General features: G+C 47.1%; 1 protein-coding gene across 2 annotated transcripts in view; it reads left to right on the top strand.

The window, feature by feature from the left end:
• Positions 1-18,952, top strand: part of LOC137528925 (cytochrome P450 2C8-like) — a 44,520-nt gene that overhangs the window by 5,675 nt on the left and 19,893 nt on the right. For both annotated transcript variants that reach the window (XM_068250693.1, XM_068250694.1), the window contains 3 exons: positions 3,525-3,717; positions 16,469-16,631; positions 18,743-18,892. In XM_068250693.1, coding sequence (XP_068106794.1) covers positions 3,538-3,717; positions 16,469-16,631; positions 18,743-18,892 — 493 coding nt within the window. In that variant the 5' untranslated portion in view covers positions 3,525-3,537. The remainder of the gene's footprint in view (positions 1-3,524; positions 3,718-16,468; positions 16,632-18,742; positions 18,893-18,952) is intronic.

Here is an 18,952-nt window from a genome sequence, read left to right as displayed (position 1 = left end):
GCAAATAGAAATCCCTGGAAGACAAGATCAGAGGAGGGAGGGAGGAAGGAAGGCCCCTTTACAAAATAATGAAGCTACATGCCTCATATACCCTTAAAAACGTTTTTAAAGAGAACCTGTACTGAGTAAAAATATTTAAAATAAACACATGAGGTAACTTCAAATGAACATTACATAGTTACCTTGCCATCAGTTTCTTTCAGAAGCGCACCATTTTCTTCTGACAATAATCCCTTCCAGTTCTGACAATATTTTGTTAGATCTGAAATATATCAGTTGCGGTTAAAATAAAATTTCAGTTGCTGTCAGTTACAGCCGAGAGGAGAACTGATGTGTCCATGTTTCCCTATGGCTCAAGTGGGCGATGTTACAGTTTAGCTGTGTGCTGACCAGAAAGCTGTTATGGGTAATGGCCATTTTCAAAATGGAGGACGGAAAATCCCCTTGATCACAGTGAACAAACAGGACGTGGGACAGGAGAAAGACACTGAGGAGTAGACTACATGGAAGGTAAGTATGACTTGTGTATGCTTATTTTGACTTTTAATTTTCAGTTCAGGTTTTCTTTAAAGCAATTTAACCCTCCTGGCGGTATAAAAAAATCCACCAGGAGGGAGCGCAGCAGTTTTTTTAAAAAAAAAATTTTCCTATATCATGTAGCGAGCCCAGGGCTCGCTACATGATAGCCGCTGCTCAGCGGCATCCCCCCGCCCTCTTCGATCGCCTTTGGCGATCTCCGAACAGGAAATCCCGTTCAAAGAACGGGATTTCTTGGAGGGCTTCCCCGTCGCCATGGCGACGGGGCGGGATGACGTCACCAACGCCACTGACGTCGGGACGTCATTGGGAGTCCCGGGCCACCCCTCGGCGCTGCCTGGCACTGATTGGCCAGACAGCGCACGGGGTCTGGGTGGGGGGGCCGTGCTGCGCGATGGATAGCGGCGATCGTGCGCGGGGCGGCGGCGATCAGTGTGCTGGCGCAGCTAGCAAAGTGCTAGCTGCGTCCAGCAAAAAAAAAAATAAACAAATCGGGCCCAGCAGGGCCTGAGCGGCACCCTCCGCCGGCTAACCCCGAACTACGTTCGGGGTTACCGCCAAGGAGGTTAAAGGCCACTTCCGGTTTTCCATCCAGATATCTGAATCCGGCGGATACTGGGGTCGGATATCCGACTCAGATTGGAAAATTTTTGATCCAGATATCCGACCCGGATCGGATAGAGGGGTATCCGGATCCGAATTAGTTCCAGATAGTGAAAAGGGGTATCCGAGCAGCACTGTCTGTAACTACCTAAACTAGGAAGCACATGTCACTACCTAAACTGGGGGGCTCCTGTCACTACCTAAACTGGGGAGGGTCCCGTCACTACCTAAACTGGGGGGCACCCGTCACTACCTAAACTGGGGGGCTCCTGTCACTACCTAAACTGGGGAGGGTCCCGTCACTACCTAAACTGGGGGGGCACCCGTCACTACCTAAACTGGGGGGCTCTTGTCACTACCTAAACTGGGGGGAACCTGTGTCAAAAGCACTCACAATCTAATTCTTACTATAGTCCTAGTGTATGGCTGTCTTAGCAATGTCCCACCATTGCTAAGTTCATGTAAATTTGGCTCCACCGGTGACCACACCCACATCCTGGTCAATGGCCATGCCCATTTTTCGCCTAATACCCCCATTTTTTTCCCCCCTGTATTTTAGAGCTGCTTGCTACACGCACTTCATGGCTTCTCCCCAGTGGTGTAGCTAAGAAGCTGTAAGCCCCATTGCCAGTTCAACATTGGGGCCCCCCAAGCATGCTATAGATAACAATTGATACGACACACCAAAACCAATCAAGGACAACCTCAGAATCAGAGGTGCAAAAAGGGGATTGGAAACTGTGTGTTAATGATCACTACTATTTAAATCAACTATAGAAGTGAATATTATTAGCATGGGGCCAATATAGAGCTTATACTGTGTTTAAGGGGTGGTCCTCTCGGGGCCCCTCTAGCCCAAGGGCCCTGATGCGATCGCTACCTCTGCACCCCCTATTGCTACGCCACTGCTCCCCCACCCCCAGAAAATTTTCTGCAGACACCCATGATCATTAGAACAATTGTGCACAGAGCAGAAAGTTGTGTTTTTTTTTTTTTTTTTTTTTTTCACTCCGTGACCTTAGTTCTCAATCTCTCAGGACAAGGAAAATAAACTTCTCCCCCCACAGGGCCCCCTGCAGCTTATGGGCCCACCTGCAGCTGCATCTCTTGCAGGGTCTATTGTTATGCCCCTGCATCCTTCGAAAAGAGGGCTCAGAGATAGTTTAAAGGACAACTGTAATGATAGGGATATGGAGGCTGCCATATTTATTTCCTTTTAAACAATACCAGTTGCCTGGCAGCCATGCTGATCTATTTGGCTGCAGTAGTGTCTGAATCACATCAAAAATAAGCATGCAGCTAATCTTGTCAGATCTGACAAGAATGTCAGAAACACCTGATCTGCTGCATGCTTGTTCAGGGTCTATGGCTAAAAGTATTATAGGCAAAGGATCAACAGGATAGCCAGGCTATCAACTAGTATTGCTTAAAAGGAAATAAATATTGCAGCCTTCATTTCCCTCTTGCAGATGCAAATGTACCAGTTGCAAGCTGTATACAGTTTGAATGGAGGAGTGCCAGAAAAAAAAGCAACTCCAATGTCATGAGTTATCTAATCATCCAGCAGAGTGGCCTGTGTACTATAGTCCATATAGTTAAGCACAGTGAGGATACATTGGTAAATAGTGTATGTGTTGTCATTATGTGCCCTTTTATGGAAAGCATTAGATATATGATATATATTGCACCTGGCTTCTGTCACGTGTGACCTCAATGGGCTCTATTCTCAATGAGTTTCCGCATGCGGTAAAGTACATGCGGGAAGTTTGCACCCAAAATACCGGCAAGTTGGGATTCTCAAAATGTTCCGCATGTTTTTTCCGCATGCGGAAAAAGTGTGATAAAAGTGCGGGATTCATGCGGTAAAATTTCCGCAAAAGTCGGTATTTTCCGCAATAAAAGATCAATTCTCAAAGATGTTCAGGCGCATCTTTTCTTCGTTAATTACCGAATTTTTATCACCTACAAGAAGTAGGTGATATATTCCGCATCCCATTGACTTTAATGAAGTGTGGAGGCTTAAGGGCTGTGCTTGGTGGACTTTAACTTTTTTTTTTTAAACACTTTTTCATGCGACCTTTTTACCGCATGATTCCCGCATGAATAATGCCTGTTTCCGCATCTTTTTTCCCGCATGCGGCAAACATGCGGAAAATGTTAGTGAATGCTAAAAAAATGCGGAGTTTACCGCTGGCGGGAATTTACCGGTAAAATTTTGCGGTACTTTTGGCTCTTTGAGAATAGAGCCCATTGTGTGTGAAGGATTGGAGTGACAGGCATATAGGTCATTGTACAGGACACACCCGCTTTGTAGTTGCTCTGCTGTGAATGTAAAAGCAGAGGCTGCATATAGAGCTGTAACACTTCCTGTATTCACACTGCAGGCCTGAGGGGACAATGGAGCTGGGAGTATCAGGAACTCTCCTCCTTGGCATCTGTGTGAGCCTCGTGGTCTATTTCTTTACATGGAGGAGGAAACTGAGGAGGAAAAACATGCCCCCCGGCCCAGATCCGCTGCCAGTCCTGGGGACTATGCTGCATGTCAGCCCGAAGGAGATGCCTCAGTCTCTGGTGAAGGTGAGGCAGCTGCACTGTGACTTTAAGGCCTTGTTCACACTAGGGACAGTGCTGTACGATTTCACAGAGCATTGCGCTGTGCACTTTGCTAGGTATAGCTTTTTACATTGATCCTAATGTACCACGTTCACATCTATACGCGTTGTCACTATTCGTTTGAGTAACGTGGTGTCCCATGCATTTCTGTGCATTGCGCTGTGAAGCGCACAGCAATGCAAGTGAATGGGTGTGCTTTTTCAGCGCATAGCAATGCGCTTTGAAGATGTGTTTTTTTTTTATCCCTAATTTAAAAAAAATATATCATGAAAATTAATCTTTGATAACTGCTACATCAAATAAGCAAAACGTGCTGAACAAAAACACATTAAAGTGCATAAAAGTGCATCTAAACCACGCATGGGCAAACTTGGCTCTCCAGCTGTTGAGGAACTACAAGTCCCACAATGCATTGCAGGAGTCTGACAGCCACAGTCATGACTCATAAAGGCAAATGCATTGTGAGATTTGTAGTTCCTTAACAGCTGGCGGGCCAAGTTTGCCCATGCCTGATCTAAACGCATGGGTCCGCTTAAAAAAAGCGCACCACAACGCACTGAAAGCCATTATAAAATGCGCATCAATGCATGCGTTTTTTTATCATGTGCTTAAAGAGAAACTATAAGGCTTTGTACACATCTAAAGTCGAAATCGCTGACGGCAGCGATTTTCAAATTTTTTTGCACTTTTTTTTTTCTCCTCCTGACACTTAGCTGAGCACTGTGATTTTGTATAAAGCGCTTTCAAAGCAATTTTGCAGAGCGATTTATTTTTTCAGTTCCTGGCGCAAGTCAGGAAGTGAACTTTTTGACCCGGAAAAGAATAAATAAGCGCTGGGTAAATCGCTATACTAAGCGCTTTTTCAAGTGCTTTGCGATTTCCCTATACCTTCCATTGAGCAAAAACGCTCAGAAAAAGGTACAGGCAGCACTTTGCTGAGCGGATCGGAAACGAACCGCTCAGATGTGAACACTCTCATAGAGCTGGAACCCACAGGAGCGCTTTTGGCAGCGCTGCGATACGCTAGCACTTTGCCAAAAGGGCTAATGTTAATGGATGGGGCAACTTCCACAGGAGCGTTTACGTTTCCCAGAAACGCAAACGCAGGACCTGCAGCATTTTGGGAGCGTTAGCGCTTCAATGTAAAGTATTGAAACGCTAGCGGAAACGCTCAGCAAAACCTAAACTGAGCGGTTTTGCTAGCGTTTTGCGGTTCAGCACACTGTAACAAAATGAAAAATAATTCCCAGGACCAATCAGGATACAAACGCGAAACGCAAAATGCTATGCAACCGCTGAGCAAAAAAATACAATGTTGCAAAACGCGACCGAAAACGTGCATGAATCCGCTTGCAAACCGCTCAGACAAAACGCTAGCGGTTGCGTTTCGCGTTTGCTGATTTCAGTGGGTTCCAGGCCATAGGGAATCATTGCACAAGTGCTTTTAGGGCGATTTTGAAAATCGCCGGCGCTTACAAAACAACGCAAAATGCCCTAGGTGTGAGCGTGCCCTAACCAAGGATTGAACTTAATCCCAATCAGTAGCTGATACCCCCTTTCCCATGAGAAATCTTTACTTTTCTAAAACGGATCATCAGGGGGCTCTGTATGGCTGCTATTTGGTGAAACACCTCCCACAGTGGGATGTTAGCACCTAGGTGCTGACAGCACACTGTGGGAGCCTTGTTGCATTGTGGGAAATAGCAGCTGTTTCCAACTGCCAAAAAAGCAGCATCTCCTTCCACAGACCTCACCTGCCAGCTGTAAAGATGTTGCCATGTGATACATTTCAGAATGTAAATCAGGGAGAGGAAAAACTTTGAGATAGAATAAAGGAAGGGTATGCCCTGACTGAATACAAATGTATTGCTTATAAAAATACAAAACTTTATTCAATATTCACAAAATCACTATTTTTGACATAAAAGCACATAACAGCAAATTATCCCAGCAGCCCACCAGCCCCCCTATATCTCTGAGCCCCCAATACCTCTCACTCGGATTGTCCCATAGATCCTACTGAGGACTTCTTGTATCATGTGCACATGAATCAAAAACTCTGGCTGCACAGCCTACCATCAACAAAGCTATAAATGTCCTGGTGTTGGCAGGATAATATAGAGTCCAAAGAATATAGCACAACTCTTGTAAAGCCAAGCAATGGGCAATGATGAATCCTTGCTAACTCAGCCAGAGTAGTAATGCAAGCAACAAGCTGTTCCAATTGTGATAGCCACGCTGGGACCTTGCTATGAAGAAATTGATACTCTTGATAACGTGCGACAATTCACTTTAATCACCGCCTGGGCGTACTCAGCAATATTATGGTAGCAATCCAAATGACATGCTCAGAGAGAAAATCTTCTTAGTAAAGGCACAGTTCATGACAGAGATACTTCATCATGTCACAGTATGCATAAAGAAGCCAGCACATCAGAGCAAGCATTAGTACCCTCAGCATGTGGAGCAATATGTTCAGCACATGAAGCAAGCAAGCCTGTTTAGATGTATGTTCCACACTGGCCCATATTCAGCCAAGCAGCAGGCAGATATTGTATATGACATAGAGATCAACTGGCCCTTGGGCTGCCCAGCGGGCCCTTTGATGTGAATTGTCAAGGCTGGACGACAGGAATGGCTGAAATCAGGGAGAGGAAAGATTTTACAATGGGCAAAGACTGACTAAATCATTTGTAAGTAATTATTTTAAAAAGAAATAAGTTTCACTTACCTGGGGCTTCTGCCAGCCCCCTGCAGCTGACCTGTGCCCATGAAGTTACCAAACAATCCTTCGTTCCCCTGCCGCGGCTCACTTTCACTTATTGCAGGCCTGCGTGGCTCTGGCTGTGTGCGTCCTCATTCACGCTCCCGTCGCCGGGAGTATATTGCGCAGGCGCAGTAGAGATTATCTTGTACTGCGCAGGATGCTCCTGGCCACGGGAATGTGTACAAGGATACACGTGGCCAAGATACAATGGATGTCAGCTTCCACTACGCAAAGAAAAGTGAGCGCGGGCACATGTCGGCTGCAGGGGGCTGACTAAAGCCCCAGGTAAGAGAAACGCTTATTTTTTTAGGATACTTCGGTTGCGCTTTAAATACGTTTCTGAACACACCCAATGTGATTGAGGCCTAAGGCAGGATTCACACACCGTTTTCTGCGTGCGTTTTTTCTGAACGCCATGTGTGTTTGCATTTGTGAAAAGGGGTGCATTTTTTTCACAGTAGCCGATGTAATTGATAGGAAAAGTGCACACATTGCTTTAGGGCCCATTCACACTCGGGCGATTAGTGGTAGTTTACCGGTAATGAATTGCCGGCAATCGCTAGCGCTTTTTTAAAGCATTAGTGAAAAGCGCTAGTGCAACAAAAAGTATATGGCAGTGATCTTACTGACGTGATCGTGGTGTTAGCAGCGCTTTCTTGCGTTTTTTGAGCGAGCGCTAATCGCGACCGCTCAAATTGGGGGAACGTTTAGTGAAACATGCACATTTATCACGTACAAATCACCAAACAAAACTCTAGCGCTAATCACAAGAATTTTGCAATTGTAAGTGAGAATGGACCCTTGGCTTTTGTATTTCAATGGGCTGGTGCACACCGGCGGTTTGAGGTTTTTAGCAAACCGCAAACGTGCAGCAGGAGGCACGTTTGCGGTTTGCTACAAACCTCAAACCGCTGGTGTGCACCAGCCCATTGAAATACAAAAGCCAAGCGGTTTTACAGGAGGATGCGGTCGGCATGTCGCATCCAAATCCACTTGGTGTGCACTGGGCCACACTCCTGAAACAAACATGCAGCTAATCCAATCTGACTTCAGTCAGAGCACCTGATCTGCATGCTTGTTGAGGGGCTGTGGCTGAAAGTATTTTAGAGACACAGGATCAGCAGGAGACTCAGGCAACTGGTATTATTTTAAAAGGACAAACCCATATCCTTCTCAGTTTAGGGTCCCTTTAACTAGCCCATTGATTAACATTGGTTGTCAGTTTTCCAATGCAGAAAACTCACAGTAAAACACAGGCCATTTTACAGGGGCTTTAATAGCGGCAGTCGCAGCATTCGCAGCTCAAGCGCTGGTTATTCAAATGAATGCACAGTGCGTTTTAAAGGACTGAACCGTCTTTTCCCATCTGTGTAAATGCTGTGCTTGATCTGTCGTCTTGTCCTGGATGCTACATGCAGCATCAGGGATAGTCTTCGTTTGGTATTATTTGTTTAAAAAAAAAATCTAGATATGGAGGAACTCCGGGCATCAAGGGTTGTTGATGCACGAGGGAGCTTGAACGGCATTTGAAATGGTAATTGTGCATTTTGGACAATGGTTATCACTTGCTTACGTACCTTAAGGCCGGTTTCACACTAGAAACGGGTGTTATGGGAGCTCTGCGGTGAGCGCATCGCACTACAACACTAAAAATAGCCTTTTGGGGATTACTGTGAAAAAGCGCTGTAATATCTCTTCTGGCTGCAAGCCAAGCAGGAAGAGAGGCTCTCTAGCACTCACTTCCTGTAGCCAAAATTTGAATTGCGCAGAAGTGTATTGAAGTAATACGCTTCCACACATGCCCCAACATGAATGCAGAAAATTACAAAGAAAAAAAAAACTGTGTCGCCATAAACTTATGACTAAATTGAAATTGATAGGGAAGAGGGCTCAGTCTGTAAAGTTTAATTATTCAGCATACACTTAAGAAAAAAGATCCAGGAGCATCTCATTTGAAAAACGTAGTAAAACTTCTCAATCTTTAATAGAACATTTCCATGAAAAGTGGTAGGCAGTGTAAAAAGCACAATATACTTACCAAAGTCCAAAGGCACACTTTCAGCAGCAGGTAGAAGGTATATAGAGGTGCGGAGACAGCAGATTGACAGCCGTTTCGCCCCACAAAAGGGCTTTGTCAAAGTTTGAGGCTAGATTCACAGTGGGATGTTGCGTTTACTGCAAGCTTACAACGCAATGCGCCCAAAAAGTGGCAACGCAGCGTTACCGTCGCATACAGCAGATACAGTAAAAAATACAGGCAATGAAAAGTATGCTTCCAAGTTATTACTGAGCATGTGAAAACAGTCCAACGCCGCTAATAACGTGTATAACGCACTGCATGCAGTACTTTTACTTAACGTGCAGCGTTAGACACCAACGCAACGTGTGCACTGTGAACAGGGCATTGATTTTTCATTGCAGTGAGTTATTCTGCGTTAAATGCTGTTTTAACGCGCGACTTTAACGTCCCACTGTGAACTTAGTCTGAAAGTTTAATTATTCCCATAAAACCGTTATACAAAAGGAGATATCACAGGGCCACCCAAAGCGTGTTTGAGAACTGTAAGGCAAGGGGTAATGATAACTCTATAGACAAATTATAAGTATAAAAAAGTACATTTTAATGAATATATCTAATAACAAACAACAAAAAATCAAACAATGTAAATTAAAAAATTGGTATTTAGCCTGGCATCATCAACATACAACCATATGGAAATGGCGCCGTGAGAGGCAGCCTCGGACACATCGGCTCCCGGCAATTCCTAGATTTTTGTTTTGTTTTGTTTCCCAGCATAGTTTTAGCTGAGTCTTCAGTTTAATTTTAGTTTTAGCTCAGTCTTAGCCACTTTAGGTGCGCAATATACATGTATATATATCCGCTGCCTCGGATCACAGCGGAGAGGAGATCCAGCCGGGATCCTGCCGCCAGGAGACCAGCCCAGCCACCACTGCCCTCCAGGACCAGCTAGACATCCAGCCGGAGAGGAGCATGGAGTAATCACCTGCTGTCTCTGCCAGTCCCCCGGCTCGGGAGGCCCGCTGCCCTCGGATCGCAGCGGAGAGGAGATCCAGCCGCCGACTCCGGGATCCTGCCACCAGGAGACCACCCACGACTGCCCGTGGTCCCGCCGACACCGGTGACCGGGAAGACCCTGCAGCCTGCTGCTGACTCCGAAGCGAAGCTCCGTAGCCACCAGGGGACCACCCACTGACTTTTCCAGTCCCCCACCAACATCGCAGACGCAGCGGTGGCAGCGCTGCAGCGATCAAAGAAGGGCCTTGCTTTCCCCGGCGCAGACGCAGCGGTGGCAGCGCTGCAGCGATCAAAGAAGGGCCTTGCTTTCCCCGGCGACCGGCAGCTTATCTCTGCCCTGGAACTCTGCCAGAGACCTGCCCCCCGGAACGCTACCAGAGACCTGCCTTGGCCAGCGGCTCAGCTCACCCCTAGTGACTCCTCCGGAGAGCTGCCCACCCACGTGGCTCGCACGTGGCCCGCTGCAGCCTACCCCTCTTCAACGGAGCCCCACAGCCCGGCACTGCTACCCCTCGATCCTGCCTCTCTGCCTCACTTAAGTCCTGCTTGCCCCACACTGCACAGTCCGGCACTGCTACCCCTCGATCCTGCCTCTCTGCCTCACTTAAGTATTGCTTGCCTCACTCAAGTCCTGCTTACCTCACCTAAGTCCTGCTGGAACAGTAATCCATAAGTAGGGCTGATGCCAATTTTTCTTGAACTATATCAGTACTGCTGAAATGCTGCTGAGATTTGCTGTATGCTCCCCATCTAAACTGCTTGCCATAAACTGTTTTGTTACATGCATACCTGCTGAGAGATGCTGAATGCTCCTCACCTAAATTGCATGCCACATACTGTTGATACATACAAGGACTGTCTCTTAGCCCAATAACTGGGTAACCACACACTGCACAGGTCGCAATCTGTCGACACGCAGCCGAATCTCCTGATGGCCAGTCCCGCTCCCCCTACCTCGCAGAGCACCATCTCCCACACCAGAGAAGAGCTCCTGGAATGGGAGACACAGGCTCAGGTACTGCCAATTTGGGACATAGTTTGGTCCCAAATTGACAAATGGACCAGCACCAGCGGATTCCGGCCTAGGGGCAGGAGGGCGGGCGCTCAGGTTAGACTTAAGAGGAAAGGCCTGCGGTCTCCCATCCCAGCCATTCTATTAGCAAATGTCCGCTCCCTGCCGAACAAGCTAGACGAGTTGCTCCTACTGCTTGGGAGCAAACCCTCGATTGAAGGCAACTCCCCGGTTCTCTGTTTCACTGAAACCTGGCTAAACGACAACATCCCGGATAACTCCCTCAACCTACCAGGCTTCAATCTTTTCCGAGCAGACCGTGACCCCTCTCTCACAGGGAAAAGTAAGGGCGGCGGAATCTGCTTTTACATCAACGGCAATTGGTGCTCAAACACAACCATCCTGCACAAGAGCTGCTTGCCGGATGCCGAGATTCTACTTATCAACTGTAGGCCTCAGTACTCACCAAGGGAATTCACCTCCTACGTCCTAGCAGGTGTCTACATCCCCCCAGATGCGGACACAAAGAACGCCCTGCGCGCTATCAGCGACATCATATCACAGTGGGAGACTTCCCTCCCGGACTCCCTCTTCATCGTCTTAGGGGATTTTAATAAGGCGAACCTGCGCCAGGAGCTGCCACGATACAAGCAACACATCACCTGCCCCACCAGGAACCAAAACATCCTGGATCACTGCTACACGGTCATCAAAGATGCGTATAAGGCTATCCGCAGGGCGGCCCTGGGCAACTCCGACCACTGCCTGATTCACCTGATCCCAACCTACAGAAGGCTCCTACAAACCTCCAAGCCGACTGTCAGGACAGTCAAAAAGTGGACTGAGGAGGCTAAGGATCAACTACAAGCCTGCTTTGACAGCACTGACTGGTCGGTCCTGGAGGCTCCCGGCCTAGATGAATGGACGGAGAATGTCACCTCCTATATCCGCTTCTGTGAGGAGACATGCATCCCAACGACGAACGTCAAAGTCTTCCCAAACAATAAACCCTGGTTTAACGGTAGGCTACGCCACCTACGGAAAATAAAAGAGGAATCGCACAAATCCGGCACCCCAGAGGAGTTCAGGGAAGCAAGGAACTCCCTGAATCGAGAGCTGAAAGCAGCAAAGCGGGACTACTCAAACAAATTAAGACAGGATCTTCAGTCCAACAACACATGGGACGTCTGGAAAGGCCTCAGAGCAGCCACCAACTTCAAGCCTCCTCCCCAACACACACTTCCTAGCATCGCGCTAGCAGAGGACCTCAACAAATTCTATTGCAGGTTCGAGCACCAACCCACCCACTCCGAGGACCTGGCACACCCAGTGACTCCCTCACCCAGGGAGCCTCCCGCCACATCTCCCCAAGCTGCCACTGCCCCCCAGACACCGGTAAACATTCGGGAGGCTGACGTACTACAGCACCTCCAGAAGCTCAACACCAGAAAGGCTTCAGGCCCGGACGGCATATCCCCAACCTGCCTGAAGACCTGTGCAAGCCAGCTAGCCCCGATCCTCACTTCAATCTTCAGCAAATCCCTGACAATGTGCAAGGTCCCTTCCTGCTTCAAGAAAGCTAACATCATACCGGTCCCCAAGAAGCCAGGTGTCACAGATCTAAACAACTACAGACCCGTTGCCTTAACTCCAATCATCATGAAAACCTTCGAACAGCTGGCACTCTCTTATCTGAAGGGGCACACCGCCACCAATATGGATCCCCTGCAATTTGCATACAGGGCCAACCGGTCCGTAGAAGACGCTATTAACATCAGTCTAGCTCACATCATGGAACATCTGGATAAACCCAACTCCTACGCCAGAATCCTGCTCCTGGACTTCAGCTCCGCTTTTAACACCATTTGCCCGAACATCCTGTACGACAACCTGGTACAAATCGGTGTTGACCCCAATCTGTGCTCCTGGATCAAAGACTTCCTTACTAACAGGTCGCAGGTAGTCAGGATTGGCGGCTGCTCTTCCAGTGCCAGAATTACCAACACTGGCGCCCCGCAAGGGTGTGTGCTGTCCCCGATTCTCTTCTCACTGTACACAAATAGCTGCATCTCATCTGCTGACTCTGTCAAGGTCATCAAGTTTGCCGACGATACCACGATACTAGGCCTCATAGATGGAAATGATGAGCATGAATATCGCAAGGAGATTGAGCGAATCCTCGGGTGGTGCAAGGAAAATAAACTTGTACTAAATACGGCAAAAACTGTGGAACTAATTGTGGACTTTAGAAGAAACGCTCCGTCTCCCAGTCCGGTCTCGATTGATGGCACTGAGGTCTCCAGGGTACACAGCGCTCGGTTCCTTGGCACCACCATCACGGACAACCTGAAGTGGGACGTGAACTCCTCTGTAACTCAAAAGAAAGCCCAGCAGAGACTGTTCTTTCTCAGGCAGCTGAGGAAGTTTGGCATGCCGCAGGAGCTAATGATCAGCTTCTACTCTGCCACCATTGAGTCCGTCCTTTGCTCCTCCATCATCGTCTGGTACTCCGGGGCCAACTCAAGGGACAAGCAGAAACTCCAGAGGGTAATCAGTGCTGCTGAGAAGATCATAGGGTCACCCCTGCCACCCCTGGACATCCTTCATACAGCTAGAATGAGGTCCAGGGCAAACAAGATCACTCAAGACCCCTCCCACCCGGGCAGTTGCTTCTTCGACCCCCTTCCCTTAGGCCGCCGCTATAGGTCTATTCTCACCAAAACCACCAGGCATAAAAACACCTTCTTTCCCCAAGCGGTTGTCCTACTCAACTCAGGCACTACTAACTGACACTCCCTAATCATCCCCCAAAAAAAAAAAAAAAACTGTCTGTAATATTGCTGCTGTGACCGTCTGTGTAACCATTATCTGTGTAGCCATTATATGTGTAGCCATTATCTGTACTAGTATCTGTACCATCTGTACCTTGTTGATGCTGTATGCCAATTGCCGTTTTTGTCCACAAAAAATTCCGGGTACGGTGCCCGCCGTACTTGGCGAATAAAGTTGATTCTGATTCTGATTCTGATGTGCGAGGCACTAGCATAGTTCCTGAATTTGCCACAACCTGAAAAGATATGCAACATGAGTCCTCATGAACTGAATCGAAAGTCCAAACAGAACACTATTAGTGAGTAGAAGCCCTTTGCAAATAGCGTGATGTATGAAGTACCATACAGCGTGTAGCATTGGCAGTTAGTATATGGGCAACTTCAAATAGCATAAGCATACGGCCATACCCCACAGAGCCCCAAGTCATGTGGGAGGCACAACGGAACAGCCAGTTTAGACCACAGAGCAGAAAGTCTAGTGGTCATATAAAGCTGCTTCAGCCCAACTATTGCCAAAATGAACAGAAAGGTATATAGCATACTTGCACATCTTGTCTGTCAGGTTTTAGTGAAAGCAGTGTATGCAGGACCTGAGACTCAATGGTTGATGGTTAATACACACAGGATGTGGCCATGCAAGTGGTGAAGGATGCCAGCGTACAGATAAGGGGTGTATGTAACGCTGACCTCCCCAATTGCAGACCACGTGGAATGCTGCTTGCAAAGGGCTTCTGTTTACTAATAGCGCTCTGGCTGTTTGGACTTATGATTCAGTTGCATACCCTTTGGTTGTGGCAATTTCAGGAAAAAAAAAAAGTACACACACACACACACACACACCCTACAGTTCGCCATAAACGTACATGACTTTCAGTCCCCGCAAAAGTTGCCCGACAATGCGCTGTTGTCCGTGCGTCAAATTTGAGACTTCCGGCGCATCGGCAGGTATGAAATGCCCCATAGACTTACACTGCTTTAGCGTTGCCCTGTGGCAAAACAGGGTAACACACCGCACCAGTGTGAAAGGGGCCTAAGAGTGTGGAGGAGATGTGACTGGGATGTGACCATAGATGTGACAAGGGCATGATGGCTGGGTGCGTAATTAATGGTTTCAGCACACAGAGAGTATCTGATTATTGATGATCTGCAGAATCACCAACAATTATTCAAAAAGAAGCAAAGCATTCCAGGAGCAGCCAATCCATTGTAAAAACTTTAAACTTTTAATATACTTCTTAGTAAAAGGACCACATTGGTAATAAACGGCTAAAAAATTCAAAAAAGTACAAAAACAGTTGATACTTAGCAGGTCACTGCAGATGTATAGAGGTGCGGAGGTGAAGTCGACGGCCGTTTCGCCCCGTAATGAGGGCTTTCTCGAGACCGAACCAAGAATCACCAACAATACAGATGTATACCTGATTATGGGTGATCTGCAGAATCACCAATAATACAAGCATGACTAACCTCTGGACACCTAAAGAGTGTAAGTGCTTGGTGCAACTGTAAGGCTATCTCCAGTGGAGCGGGAGACACAGATACTACTGCAGCCAATGACCACCTGAGGGGCAGGTGGCCCCTGACTGTGCAGGGACTATCTCTTTAAGCGGATAAAGATAATATTGCAACCAGTGATTCCCTGATGGATTGGGAATCAGACTGTACTGCAGCCAGTGGACTCCTAGGGGTAGAGACCACTGGCCGGACTGCAGGAAGGACTCTCTGAGGAGCAGGAGGTCTTTGCAGCTAACTGACTCCTGGTGGATTAGTGTCACGGGTAATACAGACAGACTGATCACTCGAGGGATGAGTGACAGTCAGAAGGGTCAGACAGGCCAAGTTCGGTAACACACGAGCAGATAAGGTACAGTGACAGAAGCTGATTCGGTAACCGGGTACAGGCAAGGTTGGCAACTAGTAGACAGATAGGCAGAGGTACCGAATCAGAAAGCAAGAGAGAGGTCAACAGAGCCAGAGGTCATAACAGATATCCGTATAGCACAATACTAGTATGGGGTGTGAGGTCCTTGGTCTCAACACCCGGGAACTAGTCTAGATGATAACAGAGGTAACACAGTTCCTAATCTTGGTGTGAGGTCCTTGGTCTCAACACCCTGGAACTAGTCTAGATAATAACAGAGGTAACACAGTTCCTAATCTTAGGTGTGAGGTCCTTGGTCTCAATACCCTGGAACTAGTCTAGATAATAACAATGCAATAAAACAATAGAGATCAAGTGTGAATTCCCAGCTCCGGCTGGTTCTAACACACTGTAGGATCTGACTGAGGTCTGAGTGCTCACACGTAAGTATTCGCAACGGCAGACAACCAGCAACTGACAGGCAAGATCTATATATACTACAGCGCACTGCAGCGCCGCCCCCAGCCACTCAACCAATCAGGAGTTCCGCTGAGATCAGCTGATCGTCCTGATCAGCTGATACCTCTCCTGCTGGCATAAAGGTCCTGTCTTCTGGCGCGCGCGTAGCTCTCCATCTGTGTGCACTAGAAGGCCCAGACAAACCAGACACATGTTGTTGCTGCGCGGAAACCGCCGGTCTGAACGCGGAGACAGCCGCCGCCAGACCGCGCGGCGGCTTCTCCGCTATTCATTAGTGTGTAACCATAAGTGGGGTAGGTGTTTGTCGGTGGTGCGTGTGTGTGTGACTGGAAGTATGGCTCTGGTGTGCCTCTCTTATCCAAAATGGAGAGGATTGTTGTGATGCAATAGATAGCATGTGGCTTGGGAATGAGCCTAAAAAATGCATTGGTTACAGAATTTGTGTGGCTCATCAATCATCTATGGCCAAAATATATACCAGTATATACATTTTATGTGATTTAAGTTCTCCTTTCCAATCTTAGAAAGAGTATACCGTATGGTACTTCCTCTCCTCATAACTGGTGGTCCCTGGAACAATAAGCGAGAAGATCTACCCAGCATAGACACAGACAGTAATAAAATGCCATATTCGATATGTTGAAGACATGGCCTAAGTCACATATATTGTACTGTGTTTGGAGCTCACCAATGTATTCATCTTTATGTATCTGTGTCTCCCTTTCAGCTCAGTGACACCTATGGACCTGTGTTCACCATCTACTTGTCAAGTGTACCTACTGTGGTGTTGGCTGGCTACGACTGTGTGAAAGAAGCTCTAAGCGATCATGCAGATACATTCGGTATTAGAGGCCCATCAGAACTTGGAGACAGGATCTTCAAAGGCTGTGGTGAGTATAAAGCTCTTCTACTGCAGTTTATTTTCAGCTTCTTTTTGTTTCCGACGCCAAACTACAGAAACATATTAATGCATGAATTAATATTCAGATTATAAAATACTTCTAAAGGAAATATAAAGGGAGAAGCAGGCCCGGATTTAGCGTATAGGAGCCTATAGGCACAAATGTTCTGGCACCTTAGATTTGCCCCCCACCCATGGCAAACTCTGCACAAACCCCCACCATACTGCACCGAAATGTGCTGTGTGTCCCAGCTGTCACTTCTCCCGTACTTCCTTTGCCCATCATAGGTAGCTACAGGTACCCCTTAGCATTAGGTAGCCAGAAGTACCCTCAATATTACCTAGTGGTGTCCCCAAGTATTAGGTAGCTAGAAGAACCTCAGTACTAAGTAGCTAGAGGTGCCCCTGACTGAAAGGAGATCTCGGCAGTGAAATGCCAAGACCAGGGTGAGTAACCTCTCATTTACACTCTCATCAGGACTCTGTTTAGGGAGGGAGGGAGGCGCTCAGGGAGGGGAGTGAGCTGCCTTTCCATCATCAGGTGCCTGTAGGCACGTGCCTACAGTGCCTTATAGTAAATCCAGCCCTGGGGAGAAGAATCCAGAGGCTGCCGTTACTATCCCATAAAATAACACTTGCTGCCTGAATCGCATAATAATCCTGTGTCTTCAACTAAGACAGAGCATCTTTTCTTCATACTCTTTCTTGGTGGATCGTTTAGGAAACCTTAAAGCCGATTTTACAACTGGCCCTTGCGTTTGTGGTGCGACGCTCTGCCCGCATAGCTGAGTGCGCCGACAGGGTCATATGCATAGAACTACCCCCCCCCCCAGCACATCCCTCGCCCAGTGACGTACCTCCTGCTGGACAGGAAATAAGTCACTGGGATTCCCAAACAATTTATATCTATTATATCAATGTATATCTTTGTGGTGGTGGCCAGTGCCACTCTATGGGCTTGATTCACTAAGACAAAAAGCACGCCTTATCAAAGTTAACATGCATTATCAGAGTAGCATAGCGAACTTATGTCTGCTAATTGGCAATGATGAGAGCTCTACCCGTCCTGCCCTGAGCCCCTGTGGGTTTGTAGTCCTCGCTATGCTACTCTGATAAGGCATGTTAACTTTGATAAGGCGTGCTATTTGTCTCAGTGAATCAAGCCTTATATATGTTGTTGAGCATGGGTGGCTGTAGGGAACGTTCAAACAGAGTGTGGGAAATCTTTCATCTGATGCAGCGCTGAGGATTTGATTGTTTTACTGTTTAACCATTGTAGATTGGCTGCCTCTAGCAGCTCATTGGTGTATCCAGTTATCTCTGTGACTGTAGCACCTGTGCTTACTGCTTGATACTAGGTTTCACAGCTTAATTCTCTGTAAAAGCAGCAACGCAATACAATGGAATGGGAAAGTTATGTCACATACAGCCAATAAAAGTATGCTTCACTGTCACTGTTAACATGCACGTTTTGCAGCACTGCATGAAATGTGTTGGGATACTGCACACTGTTAAACCGCACTGTGAACGCTGCATAGATGGTGCATTGCAGAAAGCAGCATTACAATGCTGCTGTGACGCAGCAATGCACCTCTGACTGTAGCCTAATAGTATAATACTTAAAGAGGAACTTTAACGAAAAGGGGAAAAAGAAGAAATTAAGAAATGATTGAGATTTGCCATGTAATTTGTTCATGTTGTTTGATCCACAATCATCCTTCACTTCATCATCTTTACTACTGGCAGACGTGGAAAAACAAACCAGACAGCACCAACTGCCATTATCTAGAACACCCCCTAACAATGTCATAGGCTACAGGGTTAGTTTTTATATTGATTTACATATGCACACAGGGAGATACTGGTTGCTTGGCAGCTGGAAACATTTATTAACAGTTATTTCCCACAATGCAACAAGGCTCACAGGCAGGAAACTGTCAGGACCTAGTTCTTGACTTCACACTTCAGGAGGGGTTTATTCACAATAACATCCATACAGACCCCCTGATGATCTAAGTGAGAAAAGGTGAAGACTTCTCATGAGAAAAGGGGTATCAGCTACTGATTGGGATAACGTGCAATCCTTTTATTTGTTGATAGGGGTGATTCTCAGCAATGGGGAGCGCTGGAAGCAGATGCGTCGTTTCTCACTGTCTACCCTCAGGAATTTTGGGATGGGGAAGAGAAGTATTGAAGAGCGGATCCAAGAGGAAGCTCGCTGTCTGGCAGAAGAATTTGGAAAGAATGGAGGTTAGTGAAGAATGTTCCTGATTCGATAAAGTTTTCTTCAGAGTTTTCTCACAGGAGAAG

The sequence above is a fragment of the Hyperolius riggenbachi genome, chromosome 8, assembly GCF_040937935.1.
Source record: "Hyperolius riggenbachi isolate aHypRig1 chromosome 8, aHypRig1.pri, whole genome shotgun sequence".
Classification (NCBI taxonomy): Eukaryota; Metazoa; Chordata; class Amphibia; order Anura; family Hyperoliidae; genus Hyperolius; species Hyperolius riggenbachi.
The sequence above is the reverse complement of the archived record's forward strand: the minus strand, read 5'-3'. Positions and strand labels throughout refer to the sequence as shown.